Here is a 20640-nt window from a genome sequence, read left to right as displayed (position 1 = left end):
CCCTGGACACACTACATTCTTCATGACTGTTCAACAGCACCTTCCTCATTTCAATCTTGGGAGTAATTGAGAACAAACTCTCTACTGCCCTCTAGTTAGTGCCGTTCTTTAACCTCTGATTTCCTCTCACCAGTTTTATTTATTCAGAATCCAATAAAAACAACAAACTGCAAAATCAAAATCAAGAAAACAATTCAATGATGATCTCTGAAAATATAAAATACTTTGCAAGAAATATAAAATTTAAAATATAAAATATTTTTATATAAATATGTAAACATTAAATTCAAAATTTAAGCAAGAAAATGAAAGATCATAAAGCTACAAAGCACTGTTAAAAATGAAAAAATGCGCCCTTTCCCCTGGCTGGCATCGCGGAGGCCACACGAAGCCTGGAGTTACTGTAAAAGACTTTAACCAGCAGGAGTTCATCAGAGCTCTGGCAGTCTTCCTCAAAAAGTCTGGGAAGCTGAAAGTCCCCGAATGGGTGGACACAGTCAAGCTGGTCAAACATAAAGAGCTTGCCCCATATGATGAGAACTGGTTCTACACACGAGCTGCTTCCACAGCACGGCACCTGTACCTCCGTGGTGGTGCAGGGGTTGGTTCCGTGACCAAGATCTACGGAGGATGGCAGAGAAACAGTGTAAGGCCCAGCCACTTCAGCAGAGGCTCTAAGAGTGTGGCCCGCCGGGTCCTCCAAGCCTCGGAGGGGCTGAAAATGGTGGAAAAGGACCAAGATGGGGACCACAAGCTAACACCTCAGGGACAGAGAGATCTGGGATCGCCGGACAGGTGGCAGCTGCCAACAAGAAGCATTAGAGCAAAGGATGCTGGGTTAATAAATTGCCTCATTCATAAAAAAATGAAAAAATACAAATAAATGGAAATGTATACATTGTTCATTGATAATAGTTAATACTATTAAACTGTCCACATCATATAAATCAACCTACAAGATCAACACAGCTCCTATCAAAATCCCAACTTTTTTAAAGAACAGAATAGGGCAAACAAATCCTAAGAATCCATTTGTTAGTACAAATGGGGATTTAGCTCAGTGGTAGAGCGCTTGCCTAGCAAGCACAAGGCCCTGGGTTCGGTCCTCAGCTCCAAAAAAAAAAAAAAAAAAAAAAAAAAAAATTGATAGCAAGCAAAACCTCATAAAAACTGGCATAAAAACAGACACATAGATAGTATGAAAATGAAAATGAAACAGAGGTCTTACACATAATGAGATTCATTCATAGCCTATTGGGTTTGACTAAGATGCCAAGATCTTACAACATGGTAAGGACAGTGTCTTCAACCGTTTTGGAAAACCTGGATATGCACACACAAAAGAATGATATTCAAGACTTACTTCACAGCATATATAAAAGTTCACTAGAGAATATTAAAGATTTAACCTACCACCTAAAATAGCAAATGCTCTAGAAGAACACACAGAGGAAACTGTTTACAACATTGGATTGGACAAAAGATCTTTAGATATCACCACCAAATCACAGTGGTAAGAGTAAATACAGATTGGATTATAACAAAAGAAATGAGGCTAATAGGATAAGAACTTCTATACAGCGAAGAAAAGAATCAAAACTAAAGGGTAAGAAATGATCTGATGACGAAGGGGGACAATATCCAAAATCTCAAGGAATTCAAGCAGTTCACTAAAAACAAATGAACTGTTTAAAAACAGGCAAAGGACCTGAAGAGACATTTTTCAAAAGGAGGCACACGAATGGCCAAAATTCACATGCAAAAAATTTCAATGCAAGATTAAATGATTATCATTTTCTAAAGATGTCAGAACCCGTACAGCACCACTCAGACTAGAAATAAGAAAGAACAAAGTTCCTAACTGTCTGGCAAGAAGACTGGCTGTCTAAAGTTTGAGTAAACAATAAAGTGGTTTAGTCATTAAGTAGGACCAGAAATCTCCATGTTCAACACCTTAATAGACTGTGTAACTGTTATGTTAGGCTGGAGAGACGGCTCAGTGAGTATGCACAGTTGCAGTGCAGGCCTGATGACTTGAGGTCAGATCTCTGAAATTTGTAAAAAGCCAGGTGCAGGGTTGGATATCTGTAATCCCCGCACTCTTACAGCAAGGTAGCAGAGAATTGCTCAGAAGTCTGGAGTATGTAGTGTAGCCTCGAGAAACAAGAAGTCTTGCCTGAAAACAAACGTGGAAGGCAAAAAGAATTTCCAAATGTTTCTCCTGGCTTTCATGTGAATGCCACGGCACACAATACATATGCTGCGTACCCCAAAATAAAGAAAAGTATATGCTAAGGGAAGCAGCCAGAACAGCCAGGCTACATGTATATTTCCATTAATATGAAATGTTCCAACTAAACAGTTAAAAAAAGCAAATTGATTAGTGGTTGCTAGGGAACACAGGTAGGGTTATATTGGGAGTCACGGATGAATTGCGAAGTTAGTGATGGATATGTAATAATGTAATTTTTTCTTTTTACCTTTTCATTACCTAGGATCGTATGGCCCCTGGCTATCCTAGAACTCCCTCTGTAGACCAAGCTGTACTAGAACTCACAAAGTTCCACCTTCCTCTGCCCGTTGAGTGCTAGGATTAAAGGCATGAACTGCCACCCCCGCCATAGTACTGTTATGTGAATATATTGAACTCACTGAACTGGACATTTTTAAATGGTCAAACAAAATGGTCAAATTATGTGAGCTTTATCTTAAAATTAAAAAAAATGTGGCTAACTAACATTATCAATCATCAAGAAGGTACAATTTAAAGTCACAATGAGATATGACCTCACACTAAGTTGTCAAAGTGTAAATGCTGAGGAGTGTTGGTGAGGATGTGAAGAAAAGGGCAGCCACGGACAGTAGTGGCGAGAATGTAAGTTGGCACAGCCATCATAGAGAACAGCGAATACATTTCTCAAAAACATGAAGCAACTACTGTTAGTGAGAAAACAAATCTCACGACCAGGCACATAGCAAAAGGAAATAAAGTGAATATCTGAGAGTTACCTCTAGTCTCATATCCACTGCAGTGTTATTTACAACACTCAAGACACACACTCAAGCCGCATTTACATCAAGGGGTGAATGAATAAACATGTGGTGGTTAAACACCATGGGTTATCATTCAGCCATAGAAAAAGTGAAACTTCTAGGAAATATGGATAAACTTGGAAGGTATTATACTAAGTGAAGTGTCAGTAAAGTTTTGTAGGACCCCACTCATGTGTGGAACCTAAAATGTCAAACTCACAGAAAGGTGCGCATTAGGGCTTTGAGACAGGAGTTTGGGGGATGTATTGACTAAAGGCTATAACATTTCAGTCAGTAGGAATACATTTAAGAGATTTACTTAGATAGTGAGGATAATTCATAGTAATACATTGATTATTTAAAATTTGCTTTAAGGTAGATTTTTAGGGCTATGCAATTGTAATCAGTTCAAAGGTAGGTATTCCTCAGTATATATGTATTTAAAATATTGTTTTCTATATAATAAATGTATACACTTTTAATTTATGCTGTATACTATGTTTCTGTGGTGCACCCTTCCCCAGGCATACTTAAACCTTACTGGGCAATGTCAACAGTTGGCGTAAATCTAGTTGTAGCACACATACATGCACATCTACATGTAGTACACTCACATGTAGATGTGAGTTGTAGCTCACATACACAAAAAGTTGTTCTTTCTGAAATAATACAACCGAGCACATAAGTTAGTCTCAAATTTTGCCAATTGTTGCACACTGCAATTTAGAGCTATTCTTTTGTGTTTGTTTTTTTAAACCCAGGGTCTTATTGATCTTATACTATGCTATGAGTTACCATCTCTCAGTCTTCCTTAGTTTAGAAAACATCCGAACCATGTGAGTTATTCTGTTCAACACTGATATGTGAGTATTGTTTCCCTCTAACCTCAAGATCTTTTGATGTGATATCTGCCACTTACTTAAGCTACTATCATGATGCATAACTTGGGAATATTAAACAGCGGTTAAAAATCATTGACTCTTTGTTCATGATATCCTGTGTTTAAATTTTCTGTCTCCATCAATTATTATGTAGGTGATTCTTTATAGTCCCTCAACTCTGGAGGCTTATTTTCTGCACTCATGAAAGAGGGCAGCCGTATAGTCTCACCAGTTCAACAAGGTAACAGACCTGTTGCCTAGAACAAAGCAAGCACTCAACCATGGCCAGCTCTGGAATCCTTATTCTAGTGGCCACTAAATACACATCCACAACAGGAAGGGGAAGCAATTGAGCAGACTACGTAAGTCTGGGTTGGAGAAGCCTCACTTAGTGTGTGACCTTGGACAAATCATTTGCTCTCTTTGGCACCTTTCATTCTACTCACTGCTGTTGCTAGAACCCACTAAGCTTGAACAGGTTATAGTTTTTGGTTCCAAGATGGAAGGATGCATCTTCCTTTTGGAGACAGGCACTTAGAAATCAAAGTTTGGGTAGATTTTGAAAAAGCCATGAAGATAGATAATAATAGCCATCAGTCTTTATAGAAAACCTCTTTCATGGACATGGTGAACTAATCAGGTTATCATTTCATTTAATCTCTATCATAAGATAGTGAGGCAGGAATTTGAAAGTTCCTCTGGAGTCATAAAACCAGTGGTGTAAAAAGCCCAGAAAACACAAAAAGCTTCTCAAGTGGCTCAATTGGTATCTGAACCTAAGACACCTAGACTCTAAAAAACCCTTCTCTATAACCATGTTTCACCGTGTAAGAGGGGGGGGTGTCTATGAAACCAGGGCTAACAGGATGATGGCTAAGAATTTCAGATTAGCTCCCAGTTGCTTGCCAGTGTTCCTACTTCTGATGCACCATGTTTGCATTTTTTCAAAACTTTATAATGAGTTTTGGACAAAAGAGAAAAATTATTCCCAAAATTGTAAATAAGCTGCAAGGTAAATTATTTAATGCCACAAAAAGCAGTGGTAAGATGGAAAAAAAACCCACATCCAAGACACCTATTTTTTCTATTAATTTTATTTTCAAAATAGTTTTAAATTTGTCATCCCTGATTATTAAAAATCAGGAACATAACTAAAAATTCCAGTGAGCAAGGCCAGTTATGTGGCACACACCTTTAGTTCAAGTACTTGGGAGGCAGAAGTAGGTAGATCTCTGTGACTTCTAGGTTAGCACGATCTACATAAAGTTCCAGGCTTGTAAAGGTAAATGATGAGATCCTGTCTCAACCCCTCTCCCCCAGAAGTGATTAAAAATTACACTATTTATACCTTAATACAGATAAAAATGTGTCATGTTACCTATAGTTAGGATAACCATACAGTCTATTACTTTTGTTTTATCATTGACACATTTAAAAGGATATTGATAACTGTACCAAGGAAACAGGTGCGAATGGGGACTTTGTCTAGGAAAAATAGGATGCGTGATTGTATGGCCATGATATTTACAGTTTTACTTTGAGCAATATATTACCAATAAGATGAAAGATTCAATAAAACATGATGTCAGTTTTCTATATATAAAACTGTTGGGAATTGGTTCTAATGCTTTGTCTTATTTTGATACCCAAAAGTCACACTTCTAAACCTGAGGGTCCCTGATCACTGCTGGCTTCAACTGATAATAAAGAATTGCCACACAGCCAATGGCTGGGCAGGGAGACAGGGTGGGACTTTTAGTTTGCAAGGACAAGGGACCAGGGGAGAGGGGTGCAGAATCACCTTGACTCAGAGGGACCAGGGTCAGATTTCAGAGCTGCAGGAGAGGAAGCATCCAATGATGTAGGTAGAAAGGGAATGTAGCCCTATGGGGTGCTGCCCAGAAGGAAACAGGGCAGCAAAGATAAAAAATAGATTTAGAAAGTGTGGAAGCCAAGAGTACTGGAGGGGAGTGTGTGCTAGCCACAGGGAGGTTTAGAAGTTCCCAACCATTGAGCTAATCAAGGCATATCAAAATTAGCTGGTGTGTGTGTGTGTGTGTGTGTGTGTGTGTGTGTGTGTGTGTTTTATTCATAAATCAAGAGAACTCTTGGGCAGGTGCAGTGTGTGCAACCCACCAGGAGCCAAAGTGGTTTAACTAATTTACCACTATATAAAACAAACTTGCTTAAATTAGAATTTTTGAATTTCTATTCAAAGTTTATCACTGAGTATGATACAGACTGAATGTTATTACCTCTCATTACTCTCAATGCGCTGATCCTGGGGTTCCTCCTGTGCTTTCCATTCTCTTGCATTAGAGCTATGTGCCTTGGGTCCGAAATGAGTGGGAAAAAGTTCCTTATAATAGAAATCTTCCAAACCTAATAACTTTCCTTGACTGCAAATGAACACACAGACATGCTACTTATCAGTCTGGTTTCTATTCACTTGAATTACAGGCTAAGTGCTTTCTTCTTTTGAAGCCTTTTTTGTAACTTAAGAGCATCACATACATGCTCACATACATGGGAGAAGTCTTGAGGTGAAAAAAATAAGCACACCCTGTTAATTAAAAGAATCTCCTGGGGTTGGGAATTTAGCTCAGTGGTAGAGCGCTTGCCTAGCAAGAGCAAGGCCCTGGGTTCGGTCCCCAGCTCTGAAAAAAAGAAAAAAAAAAGAAAAGAATCTCCTATTTCTTACATTGAATAAAACATCAATTAGCTGCTGGATTTTTTTTTTTTTAATCAGGTTTCACTTAACATGAACTGGTAGTTTCTAGAACTGCCAGAGACAATGGTTTCCAGTTTGGCCAGCCTACATTCACATTCACATCAGACTCATAGATAACTGACATGAGAATTGGCCTTGATGAGTTATTACGAAGTATTTTCAAATGTTTCATCCACAGCCTCAACTGGTTTTTGTGATAGGTACCACCAGGTCATAGGGAACTTTATTTATGCTTTATTTATAAAGCCCCTTCTTCCATTCCTAGCATTGTCTGAAAGTCATCTGACATGATTAAATGTCAAAGATTAAAATGCCAAAATATTGGAAGACTGAAATATTATAGGAAAGGAAAAATCATGTGACGATAAGTGTGCCATACCTACAAAAATCGCAACACTTGCCATCCCCAAAATCCTCAAAAAGTACAAAATGTGACATTTAGCATGTATCAAAAGACCATAAAGTAAAAAGGGAAAGAACATCTGTAGATGTTGAAGTGTTCTGATTACTTCCTCACCATTATTAAAAGGGCAGAGAAAAGTAGTCAGTCTCAATGATGTAATGCATCCAATCATAGTTGAGTTCTAAGCAAACGCTTTGTATAGCTCTGGCTCAGTATGTTTAATTTATAGGTTCCATATAGCCCTCACACTTAGCATATACATATGTTGGGGGTCATGCTATTTTACAAATATGTGATTTGCAATTAAATTTGAACATAAAGATTTATAGTTTTATTTGAACAAAATGGTGCTATAGTTTAGAAAAGATAATTACCTGTCTTTTCTTGGTCTTCGTTTTTCTTCTTGGGTTGACTTCTAAAGGGAGTAGAAAGAATGAAAAGATATATAGTAGTATTAAATCATATTGTATAATATTTATTATTTTAATGGTAGATGAGAGAGAGAGGGAGAATCAGGATAAGTGATTTCTAGCTGACAAAAGTATTTCATATAACGCATACTATGTGATTCTGTTTATATGGAATTCTAGAAGAGGCAATACATAGTTGACAGTTGATGAGTGATTTTTCTAGGACATGGCTCAGGAATGGTGTGGAAGTGACTGATAAAGGATAGAGTTTCATTTTGGAGTGATAAAAATGTTGTAGAATTTGCTGCTTTGATGGTTATACTAAAAGCCGTTTTGTATTCTCACGGCAATTTGTACGACATGCGATATAGCCCAACCCAGCTGTATGAATGATTATACCTGGATCTCTCTGGGTGTATGTCCATGTAGATTATGTAATAAACTTTAGGTGGCTTTCTATTTGCTTTTGGAACTAGAGGAGAGATCTAAGCCAGGGACAAAGTTTCTGATCTTGGCAATGGTCGGCATCATGGTGGTCAATGAGATTAGTCTAAGGAACTGAAAGGAGAAGAAGTTGTAAGTCTGAATTCTGGGCAACATCACGAGGGAGCAAAGCATCATGCAGAAACATGGCACATTGACCCAGTGTGAGCTACATTTTCTGCCTGTGGTGTAAGAATCCTGTTTCCAGTGAACTCTCAGATTCTCTGGGTTTTCAAGGGCATGGGGAAGTCGTTTTCCTCTGTGGCAGCACAGAATGTAGATTGAATAAATATTAGAAATGGAGGGAGCTCTGGGGCCAAAGGCTTTGGAGGCTTAGAGGATGTTGATCACTGCGAGAGTTTAAGCAATTTTGTATTGTGTGTCAACATGGGTCAGAAGTTCTATGCCCAGTGAAGAAGACATTGGATTCTGGACCTTATGCTGAGCCAGTCGGAGGAGAAAAATAATCAGATTTACAGTTTAGATATATTTTCTGGTGTAGGTTGGGGAGGATGAGATTTGAAACCTGAAATAGTCTGACTGAGAAGTGGTGATAGTCACAATTGGGGCATGGTGTGGGGGACTCTTGCTTGGTTGGAGAAGGAGGATACTTGAGTAACCAAAAGGCATAAGGTAGAACAACTGGCATAGGTGCCAGGTATAAAAGGAAGGACATGATCCTCTTGGTTTTGAGAAACCAAGGTGATGTCAGTGGTGTGTAAGGAGGACTGAAACATGAGGGGAAAGGAATAGAGTGTAGTAGAGGCCATACCAATGACTTCTCATGCTTGCCAACTGAGTGGATCCCGGAGACCTCAATAAAGTTAAGGGTCCTGATGGGAAGGCTAAGCTTTTTACCTGTGTCTCACAATTCTGACCTGAGATGTGAACATAATATTAAGAGCTGGTTCTAGGATCAGCTCTCACAATGGTTGTGAATACATCTCACTATTGGCCTGGAATTTGCAGAAGCACAACAAACATTCACTTCTCTTTTACTACTTGGTTGACAACATACTCCCTTAAATGAAGGTCTCTATCTGGAGGGGTTTCCCACAATGGACCAGCAGTTCTGATGCCGTCCTGTTTCCCAATTGGTCTTAATTTATCAGTGAATAAAGCCATGGGCCAATTGCTGGGTGGAAGGGATAGGTGGAACTTCCAGGTCCCTGGAGGAGGCAGGTAGATGCAAGAAAGGAGAGGGGGAGAGTTTCTGTATGCTTTGGAGGAAAAAGAAGCCAGCAGCCATGTGAGGTAAGGGAGGGGCTGGGACCTCTGGCCACAGCTACAGGTGGGTGGTCACGGATGTTTGACAGGGGCCAGGTGAGACTAGCTACTGAAGTTAAGGGCAGGTGGGAGGAGCAGAGATAAAAATATTGTTAAGGGCATGCTTTTCCAGGCTGGAGATAGTGGTGCCCAGCAATTGTGTCCTAAGACAAGTTGGAAAGGAACAAACTGTGTGTGTGTGTGTGTGTGTGTGTGTGTGTGTGTGTGTGTGTGTGTGTGTCTTTTATCCACATATTCAAGGCATGTAGTGTGGTTACCTCCTGGAGCTAAAGGCAGGTAGAACAAAAGGAAAGCTGGAAGGGGTTGGTTGCACGGCCATCCTCCTGGAGCAAAGGTAGTAGCATAAAACTACACACAACATAAACTTTTTTTTAAGGTTGATATTTGTATGTAAACTCAGATAAGTGATGCAGTGGTTTGAATAGGAATGTCTTCCATAGACTCATGTTTGAATGCTTGGCCCATAGGGTGTGGCACTGTAGGAGGTGTGGCCTTTTTGGAGGAAGTATGTCACTGTGGGGGTACTGTGAGGTCTCCTATGCTCAAGCTATGTCCAGTGTTATCACATTCTCTTTCTTGTTGCTTGCAGACCAAGATGTAGAACTCTCAGCTCCTTCTCTAGTACCATATCTGTCTGCATGGTGCCATATTTCCTACCAAGATGATAACGGACTAAACCTCTGAAACTGTATTAATTTATTGTTTTTCTTTATAAGAATTGGAGTGGTCATGATATCTCTTCATGGCAATGAAACCCCAACTAAGAAAAGCAACTACAGAAAACGTTTCTAGGAGAACTCAGTGTAGGTCCAAGATTACAAGAGAGGACAGGACCGTGAGGAAGAGGGCTAGAGGAATACAAAGGTGCCATCAAATGGGGTATCTCTGAAATAGAATCTAAGGAGGGTCTTCATGTTGTAAGGCCTTCTTCTGAGGCAGCCAATGCAGTCACAGTTTCTACTGGTCTTCAGTTTAATTGTAAGAATGAGCCACTTACATGGAGTAGATAGTAGTATGTGGAGTCTTCAGGGTTATTTAATGTTTTAGGTTTCCGAGGTCGTCTTGGAGGTCTCAATATTTTTGACTCTTCTCCTTTAGAGACACCTATAAGATGGGTGATCATAAAAAGTTCTGAACTCTGGAAACTGTACAGTGTTTTCCTTTAGATAAATAAGAGCTTCTGCGCATGCAAACTGTACTTGTTACCCATCCACCCATATTATTCTTCTGGTTGTATGTTTTCCTCCAGTTGTCTGGAGTCTAGGACTTTGGAAGAGGGGAGATATAATAAAAGGCAAGAAGAGTTTGGTGATGTGGAAAAGGGACACAGGTTCATAGGAGAGATGAGATCAGGACCTTTCTTAGAATATATAGGTCAAATCTACTTATCTCACTTTTATCTGAATGGCAAAAATAGAAAAATACAGTATTAGTTTATATATAGATTATATAATATATGTCTATATAATAAAGATGTTTTATATATACTTGGTATTTTTAGCAGGACCGAAAGTTGCCTGTGATTAAATTTTAATTTGACTCTAATACCACTTAAAGTTTGAATTGATGTATCAGAATAAGGCCGTTGTAACAAAAATAAACTGAAGATGGCAAAGAATTAGAATAATCGCCAGGCAAGCAAGGAACAAAAAGATTCTGAGAATAAAGAAGTTCTTGGCCCTGCATCTATCGAATTATCTCTATTTAGTCTAAGTATTCTTGCGGATCCCATTGAACATGGCTACCGGAACTGGTTAGGCACAAAGGAGGAAGGCGGCAGAGAAGGGCAGTGGAAGAAGAAACAACTAGACACATTTTGCTTAAGTTGCCACAATGAAGCCTAATATGTACCGCTGAGTAGACAATCTGCATTGAGCTCCTGGCGGGTTGCAGGCCTTTCTAGCCCCACCAGAGCTCTTTGGATTTGCCAGTGAAAGATATATATATGCAGCATTATTTCCAATGTGCCTTACTAGCTCAATGGTTGGGCATTTTCTGAACCTCTCCACAGCCAGCACACATTTCCCTCTGGTATTCCTGAGTTAACATTCTATAAATCTGTATTTTCTCTTTGCTGCCCTGCTCCCTTCTGGGCAGCCCTACAATGGGGCTGCTTTCTCTTAGTACCTACACTTTTGCTGTCTCATCCTCCTTTCCTTCATGGAGTGGTAAGTCCCAAGCCCTTCTCATGGTGGAATTCCTTCTTCCTTTTCCGTGTTTCTTGCCCAAGAATCATAAAAGTCCTGCCTCTTTCACCCTGCCCGGCCATTGGCCATTGGCAACTTTATTTCCCAGTCAGAGCCAACCTGGGGGGGGGGGGCAGGCTTCTTTAGTCTATGTGCAGGACATTGTAAACAGGTTTGTGGGTAACATAATTAGTATGAGAACACAAGCTGCTATACTAATTCTTGAATAAGATCAAGCATGGCTGGGGGAGGGGCTTGTGAAGTCCCAACTCTTGACTATGAAGCTATTAACAAGTGATGGCTGTTGGGGGAGGGTGTTTTTTCCTGTCCGAGGCCCCTGACATGCTACCCCTGCTCCAGTACCTCATCCCATACAATAAAAAGACTCAGAGAGAGCACTGGCTGGAGGGATGGCTCAATGGTTAGGAGCACTGACTGCTCTTCCAGAGGCCCTGAGTTCAAATCCCAGCAACCACATGGTGGCTCACAACCATCTGTAATGAGATCTGATGCCCTCTTCTGGTGTGTCTGAAGACAGCTACAGTGTACTTATATATAAATTAAAAAAATTAAAAGAAGGGGAAAAAGAAAGAGAGAGCACATGGAGTTGTTTGGGAAGCAACACAGTGAGAAAAGAGGGAGAGCGAGAAGATGGGAGGGTGGACTTATATAAAATATATTAATGTGCACGTGTGAGTATTAAATAAAATATTTCATTATTTTAAAAAGTTGTATTTGTTTGCCTTCTGCATATGAGTGCTTTGTCAGCATAACGCATGACTGCCTAGTGTCGGTGGAGACCAGAAGATGCTGGATCCTCTGGAACCAGGGTTATACAAGGCTGCGAGCTACCAGGTGGATATTTGGAATCTGCTCCACAAGAATAGATAGTGCTCTTAACCACTGGGCCATTTCTCCATGAACAGTTATTCTGGAAGGTCAAGGATGCCCCCATAGACATACTGTATGTCCCTTTCTGTCCTATTATCCCCGATCCCTGTGTACTGGAGCATCATCCACCATTTCATACCGTCCAACCTAAGGACTCTATTTCTAAAGGTGGAATCCCTTTCTTGTTTATTCTTGAATCCCCAGAACTTCAGGAAACATATAAGAAAATCTAATGAAAGTTTTCTGGCTGGGGTTGGAACAACAGTCCAGTAGTTGTTAAACGTGCTTGCTGCTCCGTAATTTGGTTCCCAGCACCCACATCAGGCACCTAGCAACCTCCCATAACCCCTGCTCCGTGGGAATCTGACTACCTCTTCTGGCCTCCATTGTCATACACCACACACACACACACACACACACACACACACACACACACACACACACACACGGAAAACTGCACTACAAACAAGAGCTCAGAGAAACCCTGCTGACAATACTGTGACCTCACTGTGACCTTATGGACAGGATGGAAGGCAATAGTTAGGCTGGTAAAGCCATAATGTTTGTGACTTATTGTGGCAGCCCTAGAGGAAGAATATAGAACCCATGCATTCGTGGCTACTGCCTGGTATTGGTTGCTATTGCGCTCTCTCTCTCTCTCTCTCTCTCTCTCTCTCTCTCTCTCTCTCTTTCTCCCTCCCTCTCTCTCTGAGTCTCTGTCTCCTTCTGTCTATCTCGCCGTCTCTGTCTCTGCCTGTCTCTCTCTCTGTATGTTGGTCAACAATAGATGTCTTTTTTTTTGTTTTGTTTTGTTTTTTTTTTTTTTTTGATTGTTCTCCACTTTATTTACTGAGCCAGGGTTTCTTGATGAACCAGGAGCCTGACAATTCCTGACAGTCTAGACAGCCAGCCTGCCCCTGGGATCCCTGTCTCTGCCTCTCTACTGCTTTTCTTGTGGTCACCACGAATGCCTGGTTTTTATATGGGCACTGAGGGTCCAAACTCCGGTCCCTGTGCTTGCAGGGATAAAGCACTTTATCCCCTAAGCTGCTGCCCAACTCTGGCTGCTTTAGACTTTTGTCTATGATGCTTTTATTCAATGGGCATAGAGAGCTGCATGTGAGAGAGATTCTTATTTAGGTTTTGGATCCTCCTGTTGAACTCCTGGCCTTGGATGGTGGGCATCATTGGGGAGGGGTTTGGAGCTGTCTGGCAGTTTGCATCCACATTAGCTGACAGGCATGGTGCTGTGTGAACAGTAGATGTTCAGCACACTTTTGTTAACTAGGTCACTGGCTTGTCATCACATATAAAACAAATATCCAATGCTCCAAAGATAAATGTTAATAAGACAACCAATGAGGCTCTGGGAAGAAAATCCACGTGAATTCATGAAACACTTAAATACTATAAACACTTTAATCAGAATCCAGGAGTCAGAAAGCATACATATTTGCTCACCATGAATAGCTAAGGAACTGGGGGCTGTGAGTGGCTCAGTGATGCAACCCTTGCTTGGCATGTTCGAGGATCTAGGTTCAATTCCTAGCTCCATAGAAGAAGGACAAAAGCCCAAATGAACACAGATAAAAGATCCTGATGTGAAGACCAAGATGAGCAAAGTAATAAAATAAATCTGCACCAAGAGTGCTTTGACAGGGTGGGGGCATGCTGCAACAAGGATCATTTTACCCTAGACTCATGAGCAGTGCTTACAAAGGGACATGATTCTTATGGACAGGGTGTCAGAACAAGTATACGTTCACAGATCGCTGAAGCCAATACCAATTGTTACAGTCTTCAAGGAAAGAAAACTCACAATAAAAAACAAACAGACAAAACATCTCTTCTCTCAGCCATCCTATCACCCCTGAAGTCTATCTCAAGCAATTATAATGCTAGTAAACAAAAATAACTTCAACGATGTTTACTTCAACACTTCCCATAGCGGTAAAACTTGAGACATAGCAAGTAAGAACATAGACACATATTTACAAAATGTAGGGAAGAATTTGTGTTTTATAACAAGGGTTCCGAAGAGGGGAGGAAAGCTGGTTGGAATGAGGGGAAGGGAGCAGAAGAAAAGAAAATGCACACTAAGAACACATTTATAAAAATATTTAAAAATATACACGTGGGTATGAGAATATCATAGTCCGAGCAAAGTACAAATTCACTGAATTGAAACTTCATAATTTCTAAGTTATGTCTATGTTTTATAAAATTCATATCTGCTTAGTTTTTCAGCCTCTCCTCTTCACCAGAACAACATAAAACAGGGGGCTGAATATTATTCAAGGGTGGCTTCCTAAGACATTGTCCTCTGAGGTGAATAACCAGGAAATAAAAGATAAGTCTGATTGCTCTGCCAAATTTCCATGGACTGTTTTGTTTTCTGGTTTGTACAAACTTTCCCTCTCCTTTTTCTGTGAGTTTATCAGCACAGAAGAAAGGCACAAGTTTATTGTATGCCCTGATGTCCTTCCTCATTTTGTTCCTTTGGAGGAACACAAACCTTGTCAACTAATCTCCCTGTCCCCATAATTACAAAAATGACACAAACATTTATAATCACGACTTTGCACAGTGTATCAATGTTGGCAGTAGCAGAATTAGGTCTGTGGCTATTTCATGTGATGTGAATGATAAACGTTAGCTTGCAAAGGTTACAGCCATGAGGCAAGGCATTTATTCATACTGTAGTGCTGGTAATAATTTCCCTAAGTGTTTTAATTTATCAGAAGTGTACCTTTTGGATAATAAATTGATGAGGATTTCAATATTTTGCACTCAGAAGGAGACAAATATGAAACTCATTGCTGGCAGTTGCTTTAGAAAGTTAAACTCTAGTATTTTTATTTTTCTCATTTCGGTAATAACCACACTATTTTATTTAAGTGATCACAAAGAGTATGATTTGCAGAAGTGCCTAAATCAGGTGTCAGCAGCTGCATTAAGCTACCTTAATCCTTTTCTTAAGAAACCATTGTTCAGTTTTTGTAAAATTCCATTTCCTCTCGGCAGGCTGTGACCTTCAAGAAGTAGAAAGACCTATAGAATTCTTCAGAACCTCTTAGGCACCGTAGAAGCAATGTCATCCAGGGATAGTGACTGTTGGCATTTCCCCATCTGCTTCCAGCCAGGGTCAGAAACCTAGAGATCTGAATCCAGGTCCTGAGTGTACAGCTTAGGGCCAAGCACTCCTCTTTGCCTGGCTTGAGCTCCTTCCTTTCTATTTGGGAGACCTGCTCAGTTCTCACTGGGCTTACTTTACTCTTGCTTTTCTTCTGGGTACTCCTGGTTCTCTTGAGCTAACCAAGGGGAGCAGGGGTAAGGTAAAGGGCTTGTTTTGGCTGAGCGTCCTTGCAGCACGGATGGGGTGTGTTTTCCTGTTTGAGTGGATCTGTTCCAGTCTTCTGACCTTCTCAGCATGATAGCTACTGCTCCTTCCCCATCCAAGCTACACATCCCGGACTTTGGACATCAGGACTGGCTCACATCCATTGCTACCATGGACTTTCAGTGTTGTTAATTCTCTGCTTTGGGCACTTGTTACAAACACATGGAACTTCGAGATTGTTTACGTCCCTGCCTGGCTCTCCTATCATCTTTTTAAAGATATATTCCCCCATATGTGCTGGAAGGTATTCTGCCTGCTATTGGAGGAGGAGAAAGGCAGTCATAAATATAACTCAAATACATATCCTGTGACCTCCAGCAGTGACCTGCCTGCATGGTACTCTGTTGCAGTAATGGCACAAATGTTATGGAGTAACCAATCACTTTTTGATTGGATTTAGGCCCCAACCCATGAGATGGAATCTATACCTGACACTGCTAGTGGCCAAGATCCAGAGACTTCTCAGATAGATCATGGGCCTAACCATTATTCTGCTAAATAAACACAACAATAAAATAACTCTTAATGACATATCGCTATACCCATAGATCAGCCAGGGCCTCACTCAAACCTCATCGGAGAAGCTTCTTATGGCATTAGATGCAAATTAACATAGAGATCTACAACTGCACAGTGAGCAGGTGGTGACTTTGGAGCACTCCGTCCTTAACAGAATATTTCTTCAAGGTTAAGTGATTTCTTAAGGATAAGAGAAGGCAGAGAGATTGTAAGGGTCAGAGGTAATGGCCGTCTCCAAGGCAACAGTGTCTCCCAGAGAGACACATAGGACTGATGCGCACATGAACTCAGAGACAGTGTGACAGCACACACCTCCTGCCATTTTTTTTAAAGCAACATCAAAGAAAACAAGGAAAAAGCGATCCCTGCTAGTAGAAGGAGAGCCATAGCTCCCTACTTGGTGACTCTTGCCTCTTGGACATATCCCTATATATACACTATGTAGTTTTGTCATCTTCATTGAGCTGAAGTCGGCCATTTTAGGTCTCAAAGACTAGTCTTGTTCTAGCCTATGGGATTAGCTCTGACTTTTTTAAAAAGGAGATTTATTTATTTATTTATTTATTTATTTATTTATTTATTTATTTATTTAATGTATCTGCACACACTGTACTGTCCTCAGACACACCAGAAGAGGGCATCAGATCCCTTTATAGATGGTCGTGAGCCACCATGTAGTTGCTGGGAATTGAACTCAGGACCTCTGGAAGAGCAGATGACTCCCGAGTCATCTCTCCAGCCCCTAGCTCTGGTTTTTGCCCACAGACATCTTGCACGGCTGTGTCAGAGGAGGGTACCCCAGCAGAGGCACACAGGGGCATATAGTGGTTCAGATGGTGACTGGGAGGGCACTGCTGTCCTAGGACGGCGAGCCTTCATCGTGAACTGTGTCAGCTTTATCTTTATGATTTGCCTTTTTCTGAGCACAGACACTGAAGTAGTCAGGCCACACGTGGTGCTTTCTGTATTCCTCAACCTTAAAGGGAAAACAAATCTGGGAAAGGTTTGCATGGTCAGTGAAGAGTAAGAATCTATGGAACGTCTTCTCCCTCAAATCAGAGACAGTTTTAAGCATTTTGTTGGCTTGCAATCTACCGTTTAATAAATACCAGGTTGATTTTAGGCCTGCTCAGTCTCATTATTGTGTAATTGACTTTTTATACTGCGTGTTTAGTGAACACATTATTTTATTCATTTTGCTAGTCACATGCTTTTTTGTCTGAAATTTGTGAATAATCTTTATGAACATTAATGTTCTAGGGCAGATATTTTGAATACAACACTTTAAATCCTTCCAGTTTCATGATATCTCACTTTGCACACACCATCCTGTCATGGATCTTTGTGGTTTCCTGGTAAACCTCATTTCAACATATTAATTTTCCACTATTATTTCTAATAAGTTCTTTTTCCATTGTACTATTTTATGAGAAAGGTTATCTATTATATCTATCATCAATGTATGTATCATCTACATATGTATGTATGCATGTATGTATGTATGTATCTATCATCTATCTATCTATCTATCTATCTATCTATCTATCTATCTATCTACCTATCTAATCTCTGTCATCTATCTATCTATCTATCTATCTATCTATCTATCTATCTAATCTCTATCATCTATTATCTATCTATCTACCTATCTATCCATCATCTATCTATCTATCTATCTATCTATCTATCTATCTATCTATCTTCTATCTCTATCATCTCTATTATCTATCATCTATCTATTACCTATCTATCCATCATCTATCTTCTATCTATATCATCTCTATCATCTATCATCTATCTACCTATCTATCCATCATCTATCTATCTTCTATCTCTATCATCTCTATCATCTATTATCTATCTACCTATCTATCCATCATCTATCTATCTATCTTCTATCTATATCATCTCTATCATCTATCTATCTATCTATCTATCTATCTATCTATCTATCTATCTATCTTCCATCTATATCATCTTTATCATCTATCATCTATCTATATACCTATCTATCCATTATCTATCTATCTATCTATCTATCTATCTATCTATCTATCCACCTACTTATCTATCTTCTACCTATTATCTGTTTTTATATATCCTTACTTTACTTTGTTGCTGGTACAAATTATTGCTGAGACCCATTCTTTGCATCTTTAAGGCCAGACTCATATTATCTTGTCATTCTTACACCATCTTATCTCTCCTCTTTGATAATTATGTCCCTCAGAAACTTCTCTACTTTCCGGTATCTGCAGCAACACATATCGTTGCTCTTTTACATTTAATTTTACCTCACCTCTTTAATAGAAGTTTCTATTGTTTCATAGTTAATTGTGATATTTGTATTAGCTTAGGAGATGTCCATATTGCTAAAAATATCCTTCAGTTTTTAGTTTACGAGGCTTACACGTTATCAATACAGGTTCTGGATTTTATTAAAAATGGCTTTGCTATTTATAAAGACAGCTTTTTCTTCTGACCTTTTAATATAGTATTATATCCACATGTATTATTTGGACAGTCTTACCTATATGCAATTGCATTCCACCGGCAAGCACTATTTTCAGGAATTTATATCTAAGTCTATAACTGAGATTGACCGACTCAACTTTTAAGGAAATGTTGCTTCCAGAACTTTTGTTCTAAGACATATGGACTTCTGAAAATAGATGCCTTTATTTTTCACAGTTTTCCTTCAACCATAACACACACACCATGGATATTCACTATTCTCTGAACAACTCAAGGCATTTGCCTAAAAATGGTAAGTTCTTTGAAAGGTAATTCTTGTTTGCAAGTAATTCTTTGATGGAATTACTATTGCAATGTTTTTCTTAGAAAAGCATATTATATCAAGTAATTACTTGTGCAAAATTAATTGCCGTTATAGAAGGCAGTATTTTAGTATTCTCATAGTTTAGTCGGTACAATATTATTTCTATTTATTTGTAGATTAAAAACAATCCGGCCTTAGCTTCATTTATATAACCATATTTTTGTCCTGTAGCCCCAGTAACACCATCATATTCAAACTCCACAAAGACGAATCTATCCATTGGGCGAGTCCTTATGATCCGTGGTTTCAGGGAATGCCTTTCCAGACACATGCAGAGGTGTGAGTCACTAAATCTACTTGAGTTGGCAATCAGATCACAGTGCCACTTCTTTATTTGAAGTGTGGTCTTTATTGACAAGTTTATAACCAAGAGTCATTTAAATTAATATTGAATGGTGATTCTTAAAAGTAATTTAAAACATTATATTCATAAAATATAAAAAGTAACAGATCAAATATTGTTTTAAAGCTGTTTATCTTACTTCCACAAGAATGGATTCCTGTCATGCTGACTGAATTCATCACAATAAAACACTTTAAAACTAAAAGCTTGAAATGCAAACAATTAAAATTTCTGCAGCCAAATTATTTTTTCATATCACATTGATTTTTATCTTTTCAAGACTACAGAGGATGTGGAATTAACACAAAAGGAGAAAGGTAATTACCAATGTAATTAGCTTCCAACTGCTCATTATATTTTTGGTAGAGACACACACACACAAAGGCCAGTAACTCCAGCAGCATCGACACTGAAAAGTTTCTTAGCATGTTTGTACACTATAGCACTGACTAATACAAGATAGAGTCCAACAGAATTATGTAGTTGCACTTAATATAATAATATTAATATATTATTAATTTATTAGTGCAGTGATAGTAAATATCTTTTACACACTAATAACACAACAAAATAACATATTATATACTATACTATAATATAGTTATACAATATATAATAATGTATAATACAATACTATAATAATAACATTGTAAGAAAGATAAATTCACATATGATGCATTTATTATTTCATACTACTAGAAAGAAAGGTTTTAAAAGAACTAGCATGGGGCCAGGTAGTGGTGGTGCTTGGCTTTAATTCCAACACTGGGGAGAGAGAGGCAGGCAGATCTCTGAGTATGAGGCCAGCCTGGTATACAGAGTGATTTCTAGGACAGCCAGGGCTATACATACAAATAAACAAACATAGTGTATTTTTAGACACTGATCTTATAACTAATATTCATGGGTTAGTATTTAACCTCCTCAAAAAAATTATCAGGCCAGGGTACTTTCTCTGATTGTCATGAATGCCATGATAGTCTAAGGGAACAGATGAAGTCTTTGCGAAATCCTCCTGTTACCAGTGCATCCCTCCCCCACAAATGCAACTGAGCGTGAGTCCTTGGAAGCCTGAGTCAATTCTCCCTTGTGTTGTTCCTGCAGGAATTTTATCACATGACAAGGAAGTAACCAACACATCCACACTATTTTATGAATAACATTGAAATTTAAAAATAAGTAAAAATGTGCTATTTCCCCTCTATCATTTACTCTGAGAACAATATTAAAGTTT

General features: G+C 39.2%; 2 protein-coding genes and 1 pseudogene across 3 annotated transcripts in view; 2 read left to right on the top strand and 1 right to left on the bottom strand.

Annotated features, from left to right (window-relative positions):
* Myo3a (myosin IIIA) overlaps nucleotides 1-20640 on the bottom strand; it is a 216088-nt gene that overhangs the window by 4037 nt on the left and 191411 nt on the right. For both annotated transcript variants that reach the window (NM_001419731.1, XM_063276705.1), the window contains 3 exons: nucleotides 10226-10332; nucleotides 7423-7463; nucleotides 6170-6313 (listed from right to left, as the gene is read on the bottom strand). In NM_001419731.1, the coding sequence (NP_001406660.1) occupies nucleotides 6170-6313; nucleotides 7423-7463; nucleotides 10226-10332 (292 nt within the window). The remainder of the gene's footprint in view (nucleotides 1-6169; nucleotides 6314-7422; nucleotides 7464-10225; nucleotides 10333-20640) is intronic.
* Nucleotides 326-837, top strand: LOC108348601 (40S ribosomal protein S19 pseudogene; annotated as a pseudogene).
* Nucleotides 355-20640, top strand: part of Rps8l1 (ribosomal protein S8 like 1) — a 995681-nt gene continuing 975395 nt past the window's right edge. The window contains exon 1 of the mRNA XM_039096347.2: nucleotides 355-891. The gene's annotated coding sequence lies outside the window, so the exon portion shown is untranslated. The remainder of the gene's footprint in view (nucleotides 892-20640) is intronic.

The sequence above is a fragment of the Rattus norvegicus genome, chromosome 17 (assembly GCF_036323735.1).
Source record: "Rattus norvegicus strain BN/NHsdMcwi chromosome 17, GRCr8, whole genome shotgun sequence".
Lineage (NCBI taxonomy): Eukaryota > Metazoa > Chordata > Mammalia > Rodentia > Muridae > Rattus > Rattus norvegicus.
This window is presented reverse-complemented; position numbering and strand designations above follow the sequence as displayed.